The sequence below is a fragment of the Serinus canaria genome, chromosome 12 (genome assembly GCF_022539315.1).
Source record: "Serinus canaria isolate serCan28SL12 chromosome 12, serCan2020, whole genome shotgun sequence".
Classification (NCBI taxonomy): Eukaryota; Metazoa; Chordata; class Aves; order Passeriformes; family Fringillidae; genus Serinus; species Serinus canaria.
Genome location: NC_066326.1, coordinates 12,666,211 through 12,690,927, shown reverse-complemented (window position 1 = coordinate 12,690,927; position 24,717 = coordinate 12,666,211). Strand labels below are relative to the sequence as shown.

The window sequence follows — 24,717 nt, the reverse complement described above, 5'->3', positions numbered from 1 at the left end:
AAAGTTCCTATTCAAGGACACCCAAGAGCTTTTCTTACATTTCTTCAGAAAGCACAGAACATTACTCAATCCTGACATTTCTGGATGATCAAGAAATTGAATCTTGAAATATAGAAAAAATGACAGTTAGAGTGGTGATCACACATGCACTCAAACTGTGCAATATCTAATGTGCACCACTGGTTACTCTGCACCTTATCTGAAATAGCTCTATTGCACAGCTTAAACTTGTATTCACATTCTCCTCTCAAACCTGAAAATGGGGTTTCAAAAAATTTACATAACCACAGCTCAGCCAACAGTTCTTTTTCAAAATGTCTGGAGAAAAAGAAGCCCACACCTGAGAAGGAACATGTTTTAATTTGGATTTATACTAGAAAAGGAAAACATGTGAACTTGTAAAATGCAACAATTAATTAACTCTATCTCCTAAAAACCATGTATGGCCTTATTAGTTCTAGCCTAAACAGTGTCCTCAGATTTTTTTTGCTATTAATTTATTGACTACATTCAAGAAATACTGCGTCCATTCTGAAATAAAGGAATGATCAAGGAATTAAAAGCAGCTTAGATCTACTTGCACAGGTATATTAACCCTTAGGGCTTGAAACAGTTGTCTTTGATCATTCAATATCACTATTTGCTAAGCTGTCAAGGTCATGAATGGTATGTGTAACTGAATTTTTAACCCACTTACCAAAGAATTTATGACCTAGCACTGCAAGAAAACTGACAGATATTTCTTGTCCTCCTAAAAGTCTGTTGAGTTTAAGGAAGGATATACCAAAGTGAAATGAAAGTCTTTGATTGACTGGTAACAGACTAAATAGCTTAACAGCAATCTGTAACTGTAAAACTGTAATATTAAAACTGTCTTTTACAAAATATTTTAGCAAGGTGGCAATAGGGAACTATGCTTTCATCTGTCATCTGGATCAAGTTAACAATGAAACTCTCATGAATGAGGTTCAAATGAGGAAAAATAATAAGATTTGTTGCTCTGGGATATAGGTGTAATACAATTCAATAGCTATTACTTTCCTTTGGATTTTCTTCTCAATCTCTCTTCATTTAATGGAATTTGAAATATTTCTAGAATACTCACTTTCAATAGGCTAGGATTTTTCCCTATATGAGAAGGAGGCAGATATAAAACCTGTAGGCTGTCCTGGAGCTATCCTGGAGTCTAATTCTTAAAGCATGAAATTTAAAATCTAGAGACCACATTCCAGGTTTGATTCTGCAATGGTCTCTTGTTGTCTTTATTGACACAAACTCTTTTTCTTGCAATCTCACTGTTTGAACATAAGCATTCTAATCATTCCATCAAAAACTCCAAAAATTTCATGAGGCAGGCATTTAGTTCTAGTCTTCATAATTTTTAATAAGAGGTGATTTTATCTGAGCATTTTTTCTCCTGAGACAATATTTTAGAAAACAGAAAAGGGGAGTGATCTAAAAAAAATGTATTGTCCAGACTGCAGAGTTCACCAAGTTTATCCAGAAGCTGCAGGAAGGAATTATTGGAATGAATCTAGATTTAATGAAAGCACGTGCAACTGCAATTGGTTTTCCTGTATGAATCCAGCACTTCAAGCCTGAGTTGCATTGACAAGAGGGTTAAAAAATGTTTGCTAATTAAGCCAGCTCTGGCCTTACACTCTCTAAATAAAATCAGTTTTCACATTAGAATAATATTTTTGAACATTCTTTGAAAATTGTTGTTGTCTGAAGACAAGGGAAAAATTTCTTACTTTTTCTACTGCTGCACAGGTCAGAAATCACAAATTGCCATGGAATACAATTTCTATTGGATTTGTTACTTGGCAAGTTACAATTCATTAAATGTTGGAGAGCAAATGCTGTACTTGCCCTCACACATCCCTAAACCTCAAGAAATTACACTTGTCACTCACATTCTTTTAAGTGACTATAAAAGTTTGCATAAAATCATGGCTTTATAAAAATGGTGTGTTTTCTTATTAAAAATCCTCAAAATATTACAATAAAACAGTGTAGACTATCACGTTTGTGTAAAAGAGGAAGGCAGTCTTGGAAAATAGCTACAAAAGGCATTTGAGAAAGCACCACAGAATCCTGGGCTTGTAATAACCCTTATGGTGACTTTTGACAACAAAAGGGTCAACACAAGCTACAAAGAAAACTAGAATAAAATGCCATTTAAAGCCTGTCTTTCCAGAACTTAATAAAGTTCACTAACCCTTTTTTATTTTTTTTAAAAACCCTCTTCATCAAGTTTTCTTTATTCCACTTCTGTTGTCTCAACTTATTATTTTTCTGAAATCAAAAATAACAACTCCAAGTTCCAACCTTGGAGCCTCTAAAAATCATCTTCAACCTCACTGTCATTGTTCCAGCTGCTTTAACAGCTCAAGCCTATAGAGATGCCTGCATCCTGCACAAGTGGTGGGAAAAGAAGCCAAAGAGTGAGACTAATTTGCCATCTAGAAAAAATACTTAGGAGAGATTCCTTTGCAATGTTTCAGTTTAAACTTTTCATATACTTTGGGGCACTGTTTCACTAACCATCCAGCTGTAGAAGAAAAGAAAATTCCAAGGCTATTGCTAGATAGCCAAAGCTTGAGACTGCTCCATTTTTAAGAGCAGCACTTTTCTTGAATCCCCACAATGAAATGAGACAAATTGTTAAAACACAGCCACCAAGTATGGTTTTGACAGAAGGGTCCTTTTTCCACAAGCCAGAGGATCTGTGAGGCTGTTATTGCTCTGAAGGACCTTTTGCCAGTATTACAGCTGCATGGAAGAAGTGAACTTAATAGACTTCCAGAGATTGTATTACTTTATGCTAATTACTCAGGCCACTTTTTACAGTGGAATACTAACAACATCATGCTAATTATTTCCAAATAAATTATACTCTTGTCTTCAATGAGTATAAATATACAATAATATTCTGTTCAGGCTACTTTGTTGCTTATGCAGGGAGGTTTTAGACACCAAGAAAACTCCAATGGGAAAAAATGAGGTTAAGACTCTTAAGTTTGCAAGCACTCATCAGTAAGTGAAAGATAACAAAAACACTGCAGTATGTTAACTAACCAGCAACTGCAAATGCTAAATAAGTATGGTAATCATAACCCTATGGGTGTTGGAATGCATCACCATGGGGCAGTGTTATGTTTTACTGAGTGCTTTAATTATGCATTTTCTTTTTATAACATCTCTGTAATGTAATCTGTTCCTATATTCTTACTCTTAACTACATTTTAACATGGGTTTGCTGCTTTGTTTCCTACCTCCATTGAAGAATACACATTTTTTCCCTGTTAAAATTCCAAATGGACTAATAGGCATGTTTTTCTTTTCCTGTTATAGTGTATGACTTGTCTTGGAAAGTGTGAGAGACAGGATGCATGCAGGCTCAGAGTGTGCATGATAGCACACTGCAGAAAAGCTTGGCTACTCTGCATTTAACTCTTTTTAGGTTTTACCTCATTAAGGATAGGACTGTTCCATACCATGTAAGGAACACAGCCAAGTTTTCCTGCTAAGAAATTACACATATTTTTCTTTTTCACACCTATATTTACTTAATTCACATGTTGGTTTTATATTTAAAACTTAAAATTCTTATCATCTGTAACATGTAACCCAGAGCAGTTGGTGTTCAGGCCCTGTCTGCCCTCACAGGACAGAAAATAGGGATTAAGAAAAGGTACTGACTATTTTCCAAGTTTTCATTAAATCCAACATTCCACCCAGGGAAAATACAAAATGAATGCTGGACAAATTAATACTCTGACTCTTCTGCAGCAGTGCATAGCAACTCCTATGTAAATCTTTTCAGAGACTCAGGTCTGGTAATTTAGTATTGAACATGAGCATAGAAGCTTTAGAGCTACTTCAGTTCTTTTTTAATTAGAGCCCTATTTAACTGGTATGAACAACCATTACACCTGCTGCTTTGCAAGATGACAAAATATGACTGACTCACCCTGAAAGAAGCTAAAGCTCAGAGTAAGCCTCCCTCTTCACAGGCTGAAGGACAACAGCCTCCCAAACACCAGCTGGGATATTGGACACTTGGCAGCCAGAGACAGGCAGCACTTCCAAGTGCCAAGCAGACACTTATCTAAAGTACTGAGGCCAAATTTCAAGTTTTCTGACACTTGTGATTAAACAAAGCTATGCTGAATAGAACATGGACTGTCTGACTTTTTTTTTTTTGTGCATTTTCCTGCATTTAGAATTTGTGGTTTTGAAGTCTTTTAAAGCTCTGAGAATTAAAGGTATGGCTTGAAGCACAGGAAATATCTTGTAATAATACAGCATACTCAGTAATGTGTAGGCTCAAGTCATGCTAAAGGTATTTGTCTGAGACCTACTACTAACCTGGGTAATTACATAGAAGTATGTAAGAACATAGACACAAAGAAGTGGGTTAAAAAGCATAATTAAAGCTCTGAAACTGTAGCTGCCTGAGGACATCTCAGGCCAGGTCCTGCTAAAAACAGACAAGCAACGGAAGAAGGAAGGTTCTCTTTTTTCCTTTTTACAACAGGAAATAACTCATTTAAAAGATACTTCCCCATAATAATTATTTAAAACCAGACATGAATCAGATACTTCAGGAGATAAATAAGACCTGAGAAACTGCAAATCTCTGGTTAGCAGCACTGGTCATTTTTCAACATCTCTAATGTCTAAATAGTGAGTTTCACCTGCAATTTTTACAATTTCAATTCAAGCCCAGGTCTCCCATTTGAATCATATACAAAATATAGCTTAAGTTGAAATTACTACATTTATTCCATTGTATGCAACAAAAATTGCTAAATAAAACCTCCATTTGAACACATTGGTTGTACATTTCAATATGGACTGAAATGGTGATAACATCACACCACCTAGAGACACCTTATATATAGCTAATTTCTTTATGATGCTGGATTGTCAGAATTACCAGTTTTATCCACAATTACAGCATCAGAAATATCTGACACCCAGTTTTTTACAGGTTTTTTTTTAATAGCTGGCTACTTAGCACTTCATTTGAGACCAAGTGTTAAACCATATTTAGTCTTATTATCATGGGGTACATTACAGTAGAACATGAGTATTTGTTTAAAACATGTCACATGGAGAAAAATCCTTTTGGCTTGGAAGTTCAGATTGTTATAATGGAGGTATTCACTATTCTTATTTGAGGTACTTAAAAACCATTTTCACCTACCATGTAAGCCAAATCCAGAATTACAAAAGTTCCAGCGTTAATATATATATTATTTTATATCTGCATTACCTACTTTTTCCATTTAAGATTTTCAGTCTCAGTGAAGTTAAACCACTTGTCTGAATAAAGTTGTAGGATAAGTTCAAGACCAGATTATCACCAGTGAAAAAAGGCTTCCCTGAGCCATGGTCAAGCTTAAATTGTGACACAGATCCTTCAAGAATCAAAAAATTCTGAACAGAGAACAAACAGAAACAGATTTTAAAGCAGGAAAGGGTTCATGTACCAAGCCTGTGGTGCTTTCAGGGGCTGACTGCTAAAGGCAAAAGAAGCCCCTCACATTGAAAAGCTTTGTGTAAAAATACCATGCAAAAGATTTTGGATTCCTGAGGGCATAAGGAGGAAAAAGTGATGCCATATCCAGCTATGACCCAAGTCCATCAAATTTTATAATATAAATTGTCAAATCTTACTGAGCCTATGTGAAAACTGTTATGAGAGCACTGCCAACATTTTCAGTATTTTTTAAAGCAAGTTGCTGGGCAGAGGCTTTTAGCTCCACTCACACATTGCCTTGCCTACCCTGTGCCCCTCCTGTGTTAAACTGCAGGGAGAAGTGGCACTCTGCACTCCCACCCCCACAGGAACCTGCACTGGGCAAAACTGAGATTCAACCCATTTGCAATGACTGTCATGACCCATGTTCAAAACCACAGATTCAAAAATCAGGTTAAACCCCAATGTTAAGACATGCAGAAATATTACTTTAGATGTTTCTAATTAATAGAAAAGCATAAACTAAAATGGTTTTTAAGACAGTAAGGCCACTGAATGCTTTGTATTGACATAAATGGGATCTGAATAGCCACATTTAAAATCAGAGAGTAAAAGCCATTTTACTACATTTTCTGAGAACTTTTAAGGAAAAAATAACCAGGTTGATTATGAAGGTATTAGAACATCTATTCTTACCTATCCAAAATAAACAAAGAACCTGTGTACCATAAGTGCAACAAAAATAAAACTATAACTTAAGGGTCTCAGACTTCTCTTTTGTTCACAATTAGGTGCTTAAAGCTCCAACAAGACCAAGATAATGACTAAAGATAAACAGCACAAACTGAAGAGGTAAAAAAAGCAGCAGAGTGTTCAATTGTGTCTGCAGTACCAATGTGAATGGCTTCTTAACATGGGTTCTACTCACTGTGCAGTGATACTGCACAATTCAACTGCACAGGGTCTGTCTGAAGCAGATCTGTGTAAACAGCAGCAACACAGCAACAACAACAGCAATAACCACATCAACAACAAGAAGAATAAAATTATGTGGGGTCCTATAATACTCACTCCTCAAGGCAATCAGAAAGATTAAATTAGTATGGCATCAGAAACTGAAGCAGCAGTGATTAGGAACCAACCCTAGAGTTGCTGCTGCTCACAAGTGCTGCAGATAACAATGTCTGTAACGACACTGTAAAAAAACAGTGCATGACTTTTCTGCTCCCACGCTGGTTAGACATATAGAGAACTTGAATGCCATTAATTAATCAATTCACAGTGCTGCAGAAAAATGTTTTGGGCTGCCAGAGTAATCACAATCACAACAACCTCTATTAATATTCTTTTTCTCATACAGTAAAATAAACCCTTTCAATATCATAAAATACACAGTGCAATAAAGCTGAATTTATCTATCAGGGAAAACACAATTTGGGGTATGCTGTTTTTCTTGAATGCTTGATATCACCACCATAATATCAGAGTAGCAAGGTTTCTGAAGGATTTAACTAGAATAGTATATGTAATGCAATATGCTGCCTACAATTCCACTTTACTCATTTGCTGGTGAAAGAGCTTTTAAAAATATTTACAAGGTAATTAGTCAGAAATAATTCTGTGTATTGCATGCAGGAGAAAATATTGCTAGTTGTTAGTTTGCTGAGGAAGTGTGATTACACACATTTTTTAAATTCCTTGATGGTTTCTCACCCTTTCTGCTGCATTAGCAATATGTTGATGTGATGAAATAAAGAGCAGCAAGCTAAAAAACTCTGCCAAACACCAGCTTTGCCTCTGGCCAGAGTATTCTGTACACCTGCAGCCCTGAAAGCACTGGAAAGGTTTCTAATTTCATGTTTTGAGAAGAAAAATAAAATGCTCTCAAGGAGTTAGAAGACCTTGCATTTTGGCCAAGTGCACTTACGTTTTTGGCAATATATCCTAGAAATGAAAAGACACAACTGGGACATTTTCTCTCAGTATCCAAGTTCAGGATGAATCAGTAACAGAGCAGTGTCTTCTGCTCTTCCCGAAATCTCCTGAGATGTTCTAAAAATTGACTTTTTGGCTAATTATTTCATGAATGATTGCATCACTGTACAAATTGATCTAAAAATACCTTCTCAGAATTCTCAGAAGGAATCTTGGCCAGGGTGATTATGCACATGATGTAATCACTCAGCCAAGCCCACATGGTAATTTTGTTTAATACTGTATTACTGAAAGGGTTTTTAAAGCCTGCTACAATGTCCTACAGCTCTCAAAATATAGCATTTGGTGTAGGAATCAAAGCAATTCCAGTGGTTTTGTTTTGCTGGGAGTGTATTACTATGCTTCTCAATTATTTAAGCAGTAAACAATAAATATTTAGCTGACAGACTGCAGCTGCTAAATTCTATTTAAATCATTACAACTAAATGTTTGTTTCTTGTGAGAAAATGTGTTTGCAACACAGAGGTCAGAATTATTACAACTAATTTTACAGCTGAATACACTGTGATATAAATAATTTTTCTAGGTTATCTAGGTTTTGACATAAAAACAATTCTCTTCTTCCAGCTTAAAAATAACAGAACTTTCACTTAAACTCACACAGTCACAACCCATGAAAAGATGGCTCAATTCATTCATATTAGTAACATTTTCATCTTCAAAATATGATATGCCTATCTGTAGCTTTATTAAAATAAATCATAAATATTCCCATTTCCTGATAAAAGCAGAATATTTTATTTCTCTAAGATGGCTCTTTTTATTTTGCAGTGTGAAAAATTGTGGAAAATTATTTTAAAATCAATGTCTTAATAGGGGTTTACAATCTATTCAACATTCACAAAGGCCAGAAAATGTGGATATATATGAGAGGAATACAGATTTTTTTTTTTTTTATCATGGACCAACATGTTATTTTACCTCTCAAAGCAAAAATTCCTCTTACAATATAGAACAGGGATGAATTTAGGGTTTTATGTTAATGCTTAGCATTATCTAGTGATTAATCTTCTAATATTTATAAATGTTTCTCCTTTGATGATCACATTAGGCTGGAGAAGTAGGGCTTTTTTGAATTCTGCCTTTCAGCAGTGTAGCAGCTGTGGAAATGGAGGATGGGACAAATAAGAGCAGAAGAAAAGAAGCAATGCTGCAGCTGAACATTCACTGAGGTTCTTGAGAATCAGGAACATATTGAGAGAGAGCATCTCAAGGAAAGAGAGGAACTGAATCACACAGGGGGAATCTGCCCCTGGCCCTGCCAGCACAGTCAGAGCAAGCCTTTGTGCTGGATGCACATGAGAAACCTCTGGGGGCAGACAGTGGTTCTCCCCAAAGGGATTAAAGAAGTATGAGTGAAGTCTCCAACCTCTATTATCAGATAATTCTTAAGTGTAATAAAGGGGTGACCCAGTTAAACCACATTCCTGTTCCTGGTGACTCTTTTTTTGTGGTGTCTGAGATAACAGGGAGATTATTTTGGCATCAATTTAATCTAGTTAAATAGCTTTACTGAAGATCTTTATCGCTATAAATAATGGAGGTATTTGAAGTATTTGGTTACAATTCTAACTGAAGCTCTCCAACACAATGCTTGTCTAGCAATCCTCTTCCTTCTCTCTGTCTGAAGAAACCAATCAATGTTTTGAACACTTTCCAGCAATAGCTTAAAGGTGCAACTCCAAAACAAATCAAGCACAACAACAAAACAGTTGCTCAGTTCTCTGATGAACATTTTTTAAACACTCATGATATTTAAAGGTACCATGGAACATAGCAAAGGGGTGTATTCATTTACTCTTCAGTAACCTAAGATGAAGGTAAAAAAAGGGTGATATCTAAAAAAGAAAATAAGTACCCTCTCTTTTCCAAAGCAAACCAAAACTCCTTAAAATTATTTGGAACTCAACATCATCTGCTTTGGTGCAGCACAGTAGGGTGAAGTGATAAAAAGCATGAAGCATATCTGCCTGTTTATCATAGAGATTTTGATGAAAAGTATCCTGGGCAGTAACTGACCTGGTGACAATTGCATCATGGCCAGAACATATGGGATAATATCTGTTTCTAGAGAGTTTTTTAACCAAGTAATTTTATTTAAACCTCAAATTATTTATAGTGTTGAAGACACAGTGATTTATAACCATTTGAGAATTTATTTCACAGATAATCACAATTTCTAGATAACCTCTCAAAAAGAAAGCCTGAAGCCTTCTGAAAACACAATTATTTTACAACAGATAAGCAAATAACTGAACAAGAGTAGGTTAAAATGAGTCAACAGAATGGACTCTTGCTTCATGCAAAGAGCATCTGCTGTCCTCTTTCACAGAATGAAAAGGTTGGAAACTATATGAAGAGGGAAAACAAAATGTATTGGCTGCATATAGTGTGAGCCAAGTAAATGTACAGCTAATTCTTAACTCCAGAGAAGCAATAAACACTTAAATGGAACACATCCTACCTTGTGCAACTGCTGACACAGGTCAGACCTGGCTTGAACACTTCCAAAAGGACATCAGCATAAAGCAGTACAAATGAAAATAGTGCCAGTTTTCTGTTGCCATGAAAGTATGAAAAGTAAAGTCTCCCCACCTGCTGTTTTAACTGATGTACTAATCTGTCCTTCTCTCGTTTAAGAGCCATTACTTCATCTTGAGTCTTCTTTTTCTTTGAAGCAGACAGCTCAAGCAAGGCAATATTTGCATCTTTTTCACTAATTGCAGCAAGCAAAGCTTCCTGTCTGATAAAATAAATAAAATTAAAATTGTTAAATTCTCATTGAAAACAGAATATATACTGCTATACCACACTATGAGATGTTTCTTTCAATCACTAGGAGAACAATCACCTACCTTCTGAACACTTTAAATAGCAAACACTGTCAGCTCTAACCAAATCTTGAAATAAACTAATTAGCCAAAAATTTTTCTTTTTAGACTTTTCATTATTTGCTTCATCAACTATTTATTTCAGCCTATTTTACTACAATATGATATCTAACAACAGTTCTGTGAAATGTCTTGCTTTTAAAAATCTTAGATTTTTTTTTTTTGTGACTCACTTTCCTGAATTCTAGAATACCTTACACAAATCTCTTTTGACTTCTGCAGATCACAGAGCCTGAATAATAGAAAGCAAAGTGATACAGATAAAACCAATTTTTATCCTGGTAACTTGGTGCCTTAGGATTCTCAGTGCAGGAATCTCTGGATATCTTCCTCATATTTACTTACATGTTTTCCTATGGATTTATTTCCATGTGCTGTGTCAACACAAAAATATATTTCTAAAAGTGAAATACAAGTTTTTTTATCTGATTGTTCATGAGAGATCATTTCCTTTGCAATCCTGACCCCTCAATTTTAGAGAGCAAACAGAATCTTTCAGTACTCAGATAAATATGGGATAACAAAGACACTCACAGGGGCACATCACAAATAGTTTGTGAGGACATAAAACAAAGGCAATTTTTTACAACATGCAGTTGAAAGCACAGATCTTGCAGTGTCTTATACCCTAAAATGCTCATGCTCTGGCAAGGCCATAATCTGGCCTTTAATTTCATAAATAAAACAAATATATTCACCTTCTGCAACGCATTCAGTGACAGACTATGACTTATCAGCCAAGAAAGAGCACATAATACCTAATAGCTTTTAGAAAAGAATATGTTATGGCCTGTGCCTTTTCCCAGAACTATATAAGATCAATCATTAAAAAATAAACATGGATAAATGAATCATAAATTAACCTTAGGCTCCAACTGCTAATAAATGTAAGAATACGGCTCGTGAACTTCATACAGTCAAGGTGAGCTAAAAGTTTGGAATTCTCACAGTCCTTTGCTTGCCAGCAAAAATGTCAAGAAAGTTATTTCACTTTTATTTCAAAGTTCCTAATGTATTAATATAAATATTTATAGGACAATATTTCTGATGGAGCCAAAGAAAAACAACCCATTTATTTTAGGTGAAGTTATGCGACACGGATCAGTTTTAGATAAACAGTTGCATTTTATTCATACACTTTAATAGTCTCATTTATTATTCTGTCTTGTTCATTCAAATCTCAGTTAAATGATGTTTAAAAGAGAATGCTGTAAGACTCCAACAGTCTTAATTTAAATTATAGCTATGAATTATTTTAAATAATCAACATTACACAAAAAATATGTATCAGAGGGGCTGCACATCCACAGTGCTAATTTGAAATGAAATAAAGGTACATTGTTTTTCTATAAACCTCATAATAATGCATAAAAATTGCTGTGTAGTAATTTGTAAAAGACTCCCAGTTTGTTCACATGTTGTGCTTAAGTACCTATTCCATAACACTTTCATTAAAATATTCGATTTTTAATGCATCAAAATAGAAAGAAAAGGTGTTTTGCTACCCTACTCATTTCCTCTGAACGTGCAGAAAGCAAGCAATTTATCATAAAATCATGGAATACTTTGGGTTGGGAAGGACCTTAAAGCCTATCCAGTGCCACCCCTGCCATGGCAGGGACACCTTCCACTGTCCCCGAGTGCCCTAAGACCCAAAGCTCAACTTGGCCTTGGACACTGCCAGGGATCCAGGGGCAGCCACAGCTGCCCTGAGCACCCTGTGCCAAGGTCTCACCTCCCCCACAGATGTCAGACATGATAACACAAGTTCTCTGGCAGAAATAAAGGTATCCTGTGACTGTAAAGCCACAGAAAAGGAAACAGCATTATTGCATACAGGCATAGAATATGCTCCTCCAAATTCAATAAGGTTCACTCCTCTGCAGTTTTCTGAGAGCATGCTGTCATAAAATTACTGAGAAGAGTTAGTGAGAAGGGTAACAATGTTCCAGTTATAATATCTCAAGTTAAACATTAATACTACCATCACAAACCTACCTATTTTCATTATGAGTGTGCTAAAGGAACCTACATCTCAGAATTTCCAAGGCTTTAGAATTCTTAAAGTTGTGTTCTTAAGTTGTTGTTGGTTAACTCCATGCCAGCCAATCCCAATATAATGTCTGCTCTCTAATTGCAAATTCCACAGTAAATGATGGTTTTTAAGGATATATAGTTATTTAACACATATTACAGCTGTAAAAAGCCAAAAATTGAATAAAAGGAGTAAATTAAAGGTTGAAAAGGACATGAAGCTACACTGAAATTTTACTTCTCTGAAGTTTAGATCGTGTCACTGCCTCTAAAATGGCAGTAAAAACACAAACCTGACTAGGGAGGAAGAAGAGTCAGAACTACTGAACTATTTGGTATCATTTCAACATCTGATAACAGGATTCAGTCACATCCATATTTTTTGTACTGCCAGCCAAAATGATCACACATTCTTGTGATCCTAACTGCTCAGCTGCACAACATTCTCCAGTCCACTTTAAAGTAACTGATGAGGTGAAACCTTTCATGGGAGAGGAGAGCCAGTCAACAAGCTTTAAAAAATCTGCACTCTGGATTCTGCAGCCCCAAACCCACAAAATCTTGCAGAACCTAGCATTTATTTTCTCAGCTGATGGGGATTTTCCTATCTTGGAAAAATGCTTGGGAAAATATGTAACCAAACACTTTATTCCAGGAAATAATGACTCATATCAAGCACTTCCAGGAAATGATGGTTCATAGTCATGTGAAATAGCTGCTGTCAAATGACACCACAAGTAGTCCACTGAGACACTCCAAGATTTGAATCAAACCCACAGCACATACATGTTTAAACTGCCCTCCCTAAAATTATGGCCAACATATTTTTTTAAACTTTGTAGTTAATTAAGTGGAGCTGGGAGGAGACGAGTGCACGACACGAGGGTGGGCATTCCCCAGCCACAGGGAATGATGAACACATCAGAAACAAACTCACTCTGCCAGCACTCTTGGAGCCACCCAAATGTGCGCCAGCCTCTGTTGAGGAACTGCAAAGCCTCAGCTATCTGAGAGACAAGGTGTTCCAGCTTGGGCATGGTGCCACACAATGTGCTGATGGCTTCCAGACTGGGGCTGGCTCACACAGCCTGCCCAGGGTGGGCACAGCACCTGTCTGCACTGACATTCCTGCGTGTGGCAGCAGATTATCCATGTTTATCATCATGGATAACCTCAACAGCAATAACCTCAAACAGAAGTGGCATTTACCCTGGCATCCAGGTTAACAAGAGATTGGCATAGCTGGTGTATTCTACCAAATGATAGATCAGTTGCTTTAATTTTGTTAATTAACTACTTCTGGTCAGAGGGAAGACAAAGAAGCCCAACGATTTTATTATTATTTTCCAGAATACAAAATAAAGATGCAGGTTGTGACAGAGCACCTGAGGAAACCACGTCCTCCTTTACTCCTACATAGCCTAGGATCCAGCCTCCACTAAGTTCCTGGAAGACAGAGATGGAGAAAGATCCTGCCCACATTGTGAGGTACTGGAAGTGAAGAGATCCAAGCATTTCTGAAGTTGTCTCTCAGGACAGATCAGGATCTCTACATTATCATATCCTATCGATTACATACTGCACACTAGTTTCCCCACATCTGTGAAAATTATTATGCTAGCCTTTCATCTTCTTTCAAGTTTCCTATGGAAGAACAAAACCTCATGGACAGAAGTAATTTATTTTAGCTATTCAGTGACCTTGCTAAAAAAAATAGCATCACTGTTTTTGCAGCAAACATTTGAAATGAGATTATCTGGCCACTAGGAACAGGGTTAAGATGCCAGCAAAGTAGCTGGCAATAAGGATTTTCTTACCTACAAACACAAAGTAACTTCATTCAAAGATGTAAACTGGTGGCAAGGTTTTTACCTAAATCTCTCAGGTACATACAATTCTACTTTGCTGCTAGAAAATAAAACTCATCTTGAGTTTTAGTGCTAGAATTTTTGAAAATCAAGACCTGATTTGGCACCAAGAACAACATCCAATCTGATACACTCTCAGCTAATGTGCCTAAGAGTGTAAGCATAATTTATAATTCCTAATTATCTACTGTGTCAGGAAAAAAAATTATTATCCAAATACAGTTCTACAGAGATGTTATCACTATTTGCAGCCAAAATGTCTCCTTATTGTTTAATAAATTATAGCAATAAAATACATTTTAAAATAATTTATTAGAGCAGAGGATTAAATGACATTCTTTAACAGTAATATTTATAAAGAGTAATCCCTTTTGTTATTAGTAGTTTTTCCTCTCTTTTTTTGGCCAACTAATCTGTTATACAAATAACAGGGTAGTATTTTTAACACCAAAAAAAAAAAAAAAGTCTAACTTTTCACAGTAAAAGTAAGTAAACCCTGAAATTAAAGAATATATATTAAACCTAACAGCAAGTGCTTCACATTGGTAATTATTCTGTCCATGTTTCTTGCATCTGCATAAAGTAATTCCTAGGATTCTCAGCTTCTATCTTCCACTAAAATATGCTGCTTATTGCAAGGAGAGGATGGAAAACTTTTCCCTGGAAAAGCAAAGTTTACAAAATGAAATTTCTCCTCCCCTGGCAAAGGCTGACTGCAACAACCCACAGCAACCTCAGGCCAAGTCTCCTTAACAGAGCCAGTGACTCCAACAGTCTCAACCAGCACACTCCCAGCTGAGGGATCTGGGCTGACAGTCCAAGTGCTTCCACTAAGAGGTACCAAGGAAATTTGTACAAAAATCTGATCATACTTAATGTCACTTCATATACAATAGAAAAGAACAGATGAAAGAAACACCACCACTCTGATGGCCAGGAATTTACACCAGTTGTGTTCTATCCAAAATTCCAGTTCCTATAATGTTTTCATTAACTAATGAATGATGGACTAGAAAATCTATTTGTTACAATGAGGCTTCAGAATGGGGGAATTTTCATGTGCCATGAAGACAGGAATAAAATTGGTCTTTCCAAACCTAAGATGCTGTCTAGAAGAGTAAGGAGAAGTTCCATATTGGTGATCTGTTGTGAATAAGGCAAGTGTCATACTAAGAAGTAAAAACAAAAATAGATTGCAAGGCAGAAACGAGTCTTTTCATTTACACAAAAGGTCTTAGCTGAAATACTTAATCCAGTACTCTGAAAAATGTGGAAAAATGCAGAGAAATGACTGATGAGAAAACTTCAGGAAAAACTACAATAAATAGTTTTTGAGTGACAACATGGTAATGAAAACCTAAAATGCTATTTCAAATTGAAATAGAACTACTTTTTTCTATATTCATGGCACACAGAACAAGAAGCAATGTCCATAAATTACAGAAAGCAGCAAATTTTTTCCTCCTAATATCTAGCCAAGGTGTAATGATAATGGCCATTCCTCAGGGATTGTCAAATACAAAGAGTCCTTTCCTTGGAGGAATGATCAATTATTAGTCTGATAATAGAGATAGTTTTTAAACAAACAGAAAGTATAAAATACTATAAATTTTTTAGTAAAGTCACTGGAAGTAATGTCAAAGAAAAACCTGAATTTAAAAAAAATTCCTTGCTTAGGATTAGAGAAAGCAGGTGACAGCAAAGTAACTCAATTATGGATGTTACCTAACAACTGAAAAATGCAATCTTAGGGATCTCTAGCAGCACACATGAGGGGTTTGCAATTGTGAAAGCATCTGTCCTGGAGTGAAAAAATTACTTAATAAGAAAAGGAAGTCTTAGCATACTAGAAGGGAAGATAAGATAATGCAAGAAGAAATAAATCCATGAAAGTCTCTGTTGAATGCCAAACCAAAAAAGTATATTGTATACAGTCTTTTATCAAACTTCAGCCTAAACAAATGTCAAATGGAATAATTTTTTTAACAAATATGGGCAACAACTGAGAAAAAAGGGTTGCTCACTAGCATATATTTAGTCAAGATTAACTAAGGATAAAAAAATGTACTAAGAACAGATTTAATAACCCTAAACTGTCATTCAGCTAGTAGGAGGTATTCAAGATACAGCTAATAAAACACAAAAAAATGGTTCTAACCACCCACAAAAAAATCTCAGTAGTATAAAACACTGAAGGATGACCACTAAGATAAATGCTTTCTTTTGAGAGCTGCCTTGCAGTTAACCTTCTTAAAGAGTCTCCCAGAAGCCTCTAATCATAATACATTGCATTGCCACTTATCACAGTCAATTTAGAAGTGAGCTCTGTAAACACTCCTGCCTTACTCCCCACTTCTGTTAGTCTAAGAATAATTTTTTGAGCTTTAATAAAAGAACCCATGACAACTTTTTGGGAGGTGGGGTGAGTTCTTAGAAACAGTCCAATTGTAACCTAGCAGAATTCCAAGATTAAGATTTATAGAAACAAGACCTTCTAATGAGAACTTTTACTGCCTTTACTATTTAAGCTGTTCTCCACAAAATACAGAAATGCAATTTAAAAAGTCACTAATAAAGCTAAATCACGTCAGAAATGTTTGAACTAATGATATACAGTACAACACTCAGCCAGCTTCTTACATGCTAATCATACTGAAGGACCAAAAAAAAAAACACCACACCAGTTCAATCAACTTTTTCACTTTAATTATTGTTTTCTTTCCCTTGTGACCCCCGGTATTCAACCTTAAGTTCAGTAGGAGGTGACTAGAGATAGACAGTGATGAGAGATCCTGTTTGAAACAGCTTCTCTCTGTCACTCCCAAAGCAAATAAATGGTTTGTTAAAACATGCTGTTAATCCATTATGGATGTGCATGCATCTTAGAAAATAAACTTCAGAATATTATTGGTATTTTAAAGCTTTTTCTGACAGAAAATTTATCTCTCCCGTTGCTTGACAAAAGCACATTTCTAGATTACTCCTTTTAAATGAACAATTACCTTTCACTGTATTCAAAGAACAAACCCCTTTGAAATACTTTCAGAAGACAAAGACAGCATGAAATTGCATTTTGGGTTAACAGCAAACACAGACAACTATTGATGCTCCACAGCCCAAACACACCAAGAAAGGGCTGCTCCATTAAGTGTGGGACAGAAAAAGGGGAACCTGCCCTTACACATCCACTTCACACTCCAACCCAGCAAACACATTTCCTCACATGATCCAAGTATCAAATCTTGAATTTTCCATCTGATCAAGTCTTCTGCTGGCAGCAGGTGTGAGGATCAAATATCAGTGCTGACACTATGTGAGACAGACAACAAACAGCCTCTACATTACACCTGGTTTTGATTTATGTTAGACGTAGATTAGACTAAAATCAGGAAGAGGGAAGATTCATCTGTTCATAACATGAAATTTCAGAGTAAAAGGAAAGAAGCAAAAGAGAGGACCTGATTCTGAATAACCTCAAGAAGTTTCTTGACAAAGCAGCTTCCTTATCCATCTGTCCTTCTCCCTTCTACCTCCCCAGAGCCACAGTTCATTACTCCCATAACCATACCTCCGCTTACATCTCCCACATTGCCTTTACCTTGGCAATTTCAAATCAGTATCACTTTTCTCCTCCTTAATGGCAGCTAATGTGCATGTAGGTCCTTTGTTAAGGAAACAAAACTAATCCAGATTTTAAAAGGCAAAGAAGGAACCCCATGCCCATCTTTCAGGACTAGTTTTCAAGTAAGAAGTAGCCACTGAACTGCCCTTTGAATTCTTGGAACTTTTTCAAGCCCTATAACATTGTACTCCTGATGTCTTGATAACATATTTATTAATGACAGATAAGTAAAAGACAGATGGCCTAGAAAAGACATTGTGAAAGCAATAACATCAGAGTTTCACAGATCACGCTTCCATAACCACTGCATTATCAATTCATTCAAACAGGTAGCATAGCTCACACGGGAGCAGATGTAACAACCTCCAGATTGTGTGAGAAATACAGAGGAAAAAAATAATTCACAGTCCTACAAAGCACAGCAGAAGAAATTAGATGACAATTATTCCTGAATTCTGCAGCTTTTTACTGGAGGTGACTCGTGTTGCTCATTTGGCTTTGTCTGATTCTCCACAGGAATGACACCAACACTTGGATGAAATCCCTGGGCCTGCTCTGTGCCACAGCCCAAAGCAGTGCAGAAATGGGGATTGCAGGCAAAGATGGGATCTGAGCACATGGGATTGTGTTACAGCACAACACAGCACTGCACAGGGTCCACCTAAGTTAAACAGGAAAACAAAGCTACAGGTAATCTGTCATTGTCAGCCCCTCATCCTTCAACAGCGCTTTTTTTGTTTATAGAAGACAAAGATAAAAGTGCTTTGGAGGCGGAATGGTTTGATCTTTAGAATATAGTTCTTGGTAATGTTTTTGAACTGCCAAATAAAGGTTTAAGCAGGGAAAAAAAGTTACTATTAAGAGCTATTATGGTTTTAATGAATTTGCAGAGAATTCAAAATATTTGAGTCAAAGACATATAAAAAAGATATGGTATTGCTAGGCACAGAGGAAAATTTAACATATAATTTCTGACATAACATTTGATATCATATGATATAACATAACATGAAAACATATCATTTCATATAATTTCATTATATCTGAAACTACTGGAACAAGCCACAGAAAACAAGTCTTAACACCAATAATTACTGGGGCTAATATTAAAAAAAAAAGTAAACACCTGGATAAAGGTAAGTTATTTTTATTTCTTCTCTAACTAGCAGGCCACAATTCTGGTGCAGGATATCTAAAGACCTAATTGCCTAAAAACGTTGTATCAGAAAATATTTATTCAAATCCTGCCCTATTACTTTATCTCAGTGGAAAAAAAAACCCCAAATTTCATTTTTTAATAAAATACTGCACACCCAAAATACAGCATATGAAATGAATAACTATAAAATAGAAAAGTATTAGTAAAGACAATGAAAGCCTGAAATAGGGACAAGATATTTTATTTACAAGAAGAGAGGAAATTAAGCAACAGCACACAAATATTTCTCTAATTAGTATCTTAAAAGATTGAGAATGAAAGAGATAGAATACCACATGATGGTATTTAATTATATGACTTCCCTGCTAATGGAGCTGTTCACAAGCATTGCCAGAAGCATGAAGACCTCACATGATTCAACTTTGCATAAAGAAGTTTCCTCATTGATCTTCTTTGGTGGGTTAAATGTTTGAAAATCTGTTTCTGACTAAGGAGACATTGTAGAAAATGCAGATGTAGAGTCTTGGAGCTCTAAAATAACCCACCCTGGCTCACAGTGAAGACACTTAGTGCTGACCTTCTCAAAGCAGACTAAAGAGGAATAAACCATGTGTGATCAGGTTTAGAGCCCACAGGATGGATGTTGGAAGGCATTAAGGAGTCTTCACAGCAGAAATTACAGAACTGAGATATCTTAATACAGTCCCATAATGAATTGCAGAATGTTTAGTCTTCAGAAAAAGCTTCTTACCAAACTAGCACAGGAAGTCCCTACTGATCTCAGTAACATTTCTGACAGTCTGTAGCAAAACTTCTTCAACTGAAGGAGTTTTATTCCAGGAAAAAAGGCTGTGCTTTTGTGCTAAGATCAAGTTGGTTCAAATTCTAGTACAAAAATGGATCATAAAATCAATTAATCCATAAACTACACTGGTTACTGAAAATCACTACTAGATGATACCTTTGAAATTATTAAAATCAGTTAACTAGAATTATATGGCTCTTACTGGTTGTTGGTTGGTCAATCAAACTGGTGTTTCTTTCTTGTCAATATTTATCTATCATCTCTCTCCATTGTTAGAACACTTCCTTCTCAAGCTATCAGCCAGGTGTGTGTCAGAAACTGACTGGTCTAGTTGGGTATTCTCATTTTATGTTAAAATAACCTTGGTGAATCTTCCTGGGAGGGTATTAAGACTTTTCCAGAAGCAGCTACCAAAACCAGGTCAGGCAGCAAAATCAAATTTCCCCAGGGATAGTCCTACAAGAGGTCTGTTTGCAAGAACATTTCAATTAATAAAAATTGCTGAATTTCTACAGTGGCTACGGTACAAAAATCTATAAATTCCTTCCAAAATGTAAGACATGGACTGTCCATCTAACAAAAATCAACAGTGCTTTTGGAAAGAAAACCAAAATCAGCAGCTGAAAAAAAAAGAACAACCCTCTTTAGAATCAAACAGAAGACAAGTTCTGAGGCCTCTGCATTCCCATGGTTGATTTTTTTTAACTATGTACAAATGCACTTACTGCAACCATGGATAAACTCTAGAATCCATGACCCAAAAAAAAAAAATATTTCTTAGCAGGATTTTGAACATTACCTGAATCAACAGCACATCTGGAAGGAATTGTGGCAGAATCAGCCCAAGAAGTAGTTGCTATGGAAAATGCTGGCTGAAATTGCTATCCGGGTGGCCTTGGGACTCACACAAATAATGTGATCCATTTTCAGATGAGCTGTCACTAGAAGGAGGAGTGCTAATAGAAGTGCCATTGCTATGAGAAATAAACCAGCAGCTGTTAATTTCTGCAATGAGCCCAGATTCAGCACAGGTGGGAGGAAATCATGGCACCTCAGCTGCTCAAAGAAGGCAGTAGTAACCAAATCAAAGCCTAGGTACAATAGTAGGTGTAGGATTTCTTTCCTGCTGCACAAAAGGGACCTCCTTAGTCACTACAACTCAACCCTGCAGGTACCTCTGCTGCTAAATGTGCACTCCAGTGCAGCAGAAAATGCACTCTCAGAATACAAAACGATGTGAAATATTCTAGACATTACTTTAAAGCATATGAGAACCACGCTAGCTGGCTCCAACAATACTTCCCCAAATAAGAAAGTAACACAAAAACTTGCCAAAAAGACATTGAAAGAGAGAATGCAGCACTATCTTTTCTGGACTGGAAAATTAACCAAAGGACTAAAAATTCACATCAGGATTGAGCACAAAGAAATTTTATCTATGTCTGCCTTATTTTTTTTCCAAAAAAAAGAGGACATAATGGAGGTTATTATTGTATTCATTACAAAACCCTGTGATTTAACAACAGAAAACAAAGTTCTACTTAACAAAGAACAGAGGTATTTTTAAATGTAGGAAACACTATGTAAAATAAAAATATTTAAAACATTTAAACTATATTCAAGTATTAAAAACTTGGCAAAGACCCAGTTGCTTTCTTCTTAGCATTTTCAAGCTACCTTTTGAACACTGCCCATGGTTCTACAGTTGACTTCAGCTTATCCTTATGGCAGAGATTGGTAATATACAGAGTACAAAGGAACAAAGTATGTTTCTCCCCAAATTACTTCCATGCTTCTGAACATTAGTGGAAGTTACTCTGTAATGAACAATTACTAACAGCTACAATTGTTTGGGAGGAACAAAATCCATATGATGTTTATAAAGGCTGACATATTCAGTTCACATTCACAGGAAGCAGAGTAGCTTGAAGCAAGAGATCTGAACAAGGAACTCATCACATCAGTGCTGACTACCTAAGTGTAAAGCAAATCAGCAAAGTGTATGGGAACAGTTTCACATGTGTTGACAATACCTCCAAAGTGTTTCCTAAGAAAACACTGTCTCAGACACTCATAAAATAAAAAAAAATATTTTTATTTCTCTGTAGTCACCACAGTGAATAAGACACATGCAGAATATGATAAAAGGAGGAACTGCTAATAGGTATCTCCTCAATAGCTATTTTTCAACAGGTAGAATAACTGTTACTGGTTATAATCAAATCCTGGTGTTAACGAGTGAATTTTTGATTGATCTGGAATACTAAATAGAGATTAATTTTTTAGTTCTTTCCATTTGACTGTGAGCAGTGTCAATAGTTGCCAACCCTTTGCATCTGAAAATCTCTTAAGCAGTAAGTCCCATTGAGTGATCCAGCTTGAGGCCCTGCCCCTTCACAGCCTCGTGCTCATCCCACCTCTCTTCTGTCTTTGCAGGTCCTGCTGCCACCTCCACTTCATCTCAGCTCCTCTGCTCCCTGCAGCTGTGTCAGCACTGTCCCTTGGCCAGGGAGGTGGCTGGCTTGGAATCTCTGCCCCATGCACCCTAACAGTCCCACTCAGCTGATATACAGCCAATTGATGAACAAACTGCATTAACCTAAAACCTTCCTGGCAGAGCTCATCAGAGCAGTTTACTCTCTGCAGTGCTTCATCATTAAGTTTGTGTCATTATCTGGTAACTAAACCAGCAGTCATAATGCAGTACAATGAATAAATCAGAGCATAATCAAAATCTGCTGACAACAATACCCAAAGTTTAGGAGTGTATTTAAAAATTATCAATTCTTGAACTGAGAGATGAGCAGCACCCCAACTGTGTCCCCAACTCCTTTCCAGAAACACCTTAAATTCCTGCAAGGACACAAGCATGAGTTTTGATTGTGAAGAGAGGCCTTAGTTTTTCAAGTAACAGGAACTACTTCCAAGTCCACAAAGAAATGATTACTGGCAATGACTACTGCCCCTCACTGGAAATTTGCTAAAGGTTTTGATAAAATGTGCTAGTTAAAAAGCTGTGGCATTCATTTTCCTAAGACTGATCTAATACAAATCACCTTAAATTAATATATTCCAGCAGCAAAACCTCAGCTGCTGCAGGAGAGGAGAGAAGCTACCAAAAGAAAAAATAGCAATACCCAAAATTTAATGACTCACAGCTCAATTTTCAATTGTCACCTTCAAGGGGATCTACTGTTCTTTAACATACAATTACAAACCCACCGTTCTGAAATTATTTCATAATCTACATAGCAAAATATGTGCCAACATATTCTTAAAAAATCCTGCAAATTCAGCCTAATTAATTAAAGAAAAATGAAGTTATTGAAAAATATTCAATATATCCCACAGATCCTTTTTGCACAGAAACAGAAGTGGTGAGGAATCTACAAAGGGCCATAAAACTCTTGGACTGAGTTTATTGTTGTTTATTCCAATCAGGTAAAACCACTGTTTAGGAAATCCCAGTCAAGAAAATATTTTAAGTAAATGTCATTAGTCATAGGCTGTGTCAGTATGCGGCACAAAATCACTGCTTCCAGGTGTTGTGTGATTACATCCCAAAAATGAACAAAACCATCTCTCTCAGGAGCCAGACCAGCTCACCTGAGCAGAATGTTCACACTGAAACAGGGAACAGGAGAGCTTGCTGGCAGGTTTTAGAGCAACAGGTAACAGTCCCACACTCACACAAGAAACACAAGTCCTTTGCTCCTTGCTTGATCTATCAGTGGCCCGTGGAGCTGTGAAAATGCTCTCCTGCACCTTCATGAGCCCTAACCACAGTAATGCACAAGCTATTCTGGTACTGCACAACTTGAGGTAAGGATTAAGTTTCATGTTGCTCCTGCCAGGAATCCCCAGAAAAAATTATCAGAATGTGTCTTCTGAGTATAATAAAATAGAGATATTGAGAATTCCAGGCATGGGGTTTTTTCCTATTCAATACAGACAAGCAATAGTATAGCTTACTAAACCACAGCAACCCTCCAGAGTAAAAAAATCCAGCTGCTAGATTTGGTCCAAGTCTAATTCTGAAAAGGGACCCCAAGGACTCTAGTCCTCATAAGGTCACCATGTGGTATCAATTGGCCTAAAGTGCCTTTCCAAGCACCTTTTTTGGTCAAAGATTCCTGGTTCCCCATGCTCCATGCAGCCTGCACAGCTGGTGCACATTATTCTTCAGCTCATCCAGACTGGGGCCTGGTTTTAACAAGGTCACAGGATCAGAGGGCACAGCAACTCTCTCCTATCTCATATATTCTAGAGTTTCCTTCCTGTGGAAGTTAAATGTAAAGGTGAGTTGATGGGATTACTTGCAGATCTCATCCTGCCATCCTTCAGAGAATCTCCATTCGCAGACTTTCAGCACTGTCCATCAACAAGAGATGCTTTTGGAGGAGTGCAGAGCTCTGTTTTAAGAAAACATCTATTTCCAGGTGCCAAGGAAAAGACCACATGTGTCCAGTTCATCCCAGTTCTGGCTCTGTCCTTCCCTTGCAGACTCTCCGTAGATGGTGCACCTCATGTGAAGCTGGGAGGGCAGTGTGTCCACCAACAGATCCTCTCCTACCAAGAGGTTCTCACTCTGGACAGGGTCAGTTGAAATGAAAAATACAGCCAGACTATGGAGGACATCTGAGTGCATAAAGCCAAGGGACTGGAGAGATTTTGGCAAAACAACAGCAGAGGTGCCAGGGTCAGAGCTTAAGTGTGAATCAAAGCAGTCCTAAATCAAGCAGCTGCTTCAGATTAGCATCACCATGGGCATTATGTTCTTTCAGAGTCCTTTGCTGATTTCTTTTGCATGGTGGGATGAAATGGGCCTAAATGACACACTTGAATAACCCAG

General features: G+C 36.7%; 1 protein-coding gene across 1 annotated transcript in view; it reads right to left on the bottom strand.

Annotated features, from left to right (window-relative positions):
- Window positions 1-24,717, bottom strand: part of ERC2 (ELKS/RAB6-interacting/CAST family member 2) — a 275,802-nt gene that overhangs the window by 3,870 nt on the left and 247,215 nt on the right. Inside the window, 1 exon segment of the mRNA XM_050979490.1 lies at window positions 10,082-10,229. Coding sequence (XP_050835447.1) covers window positions 10,082-10,229 — 148 coding nt within the window.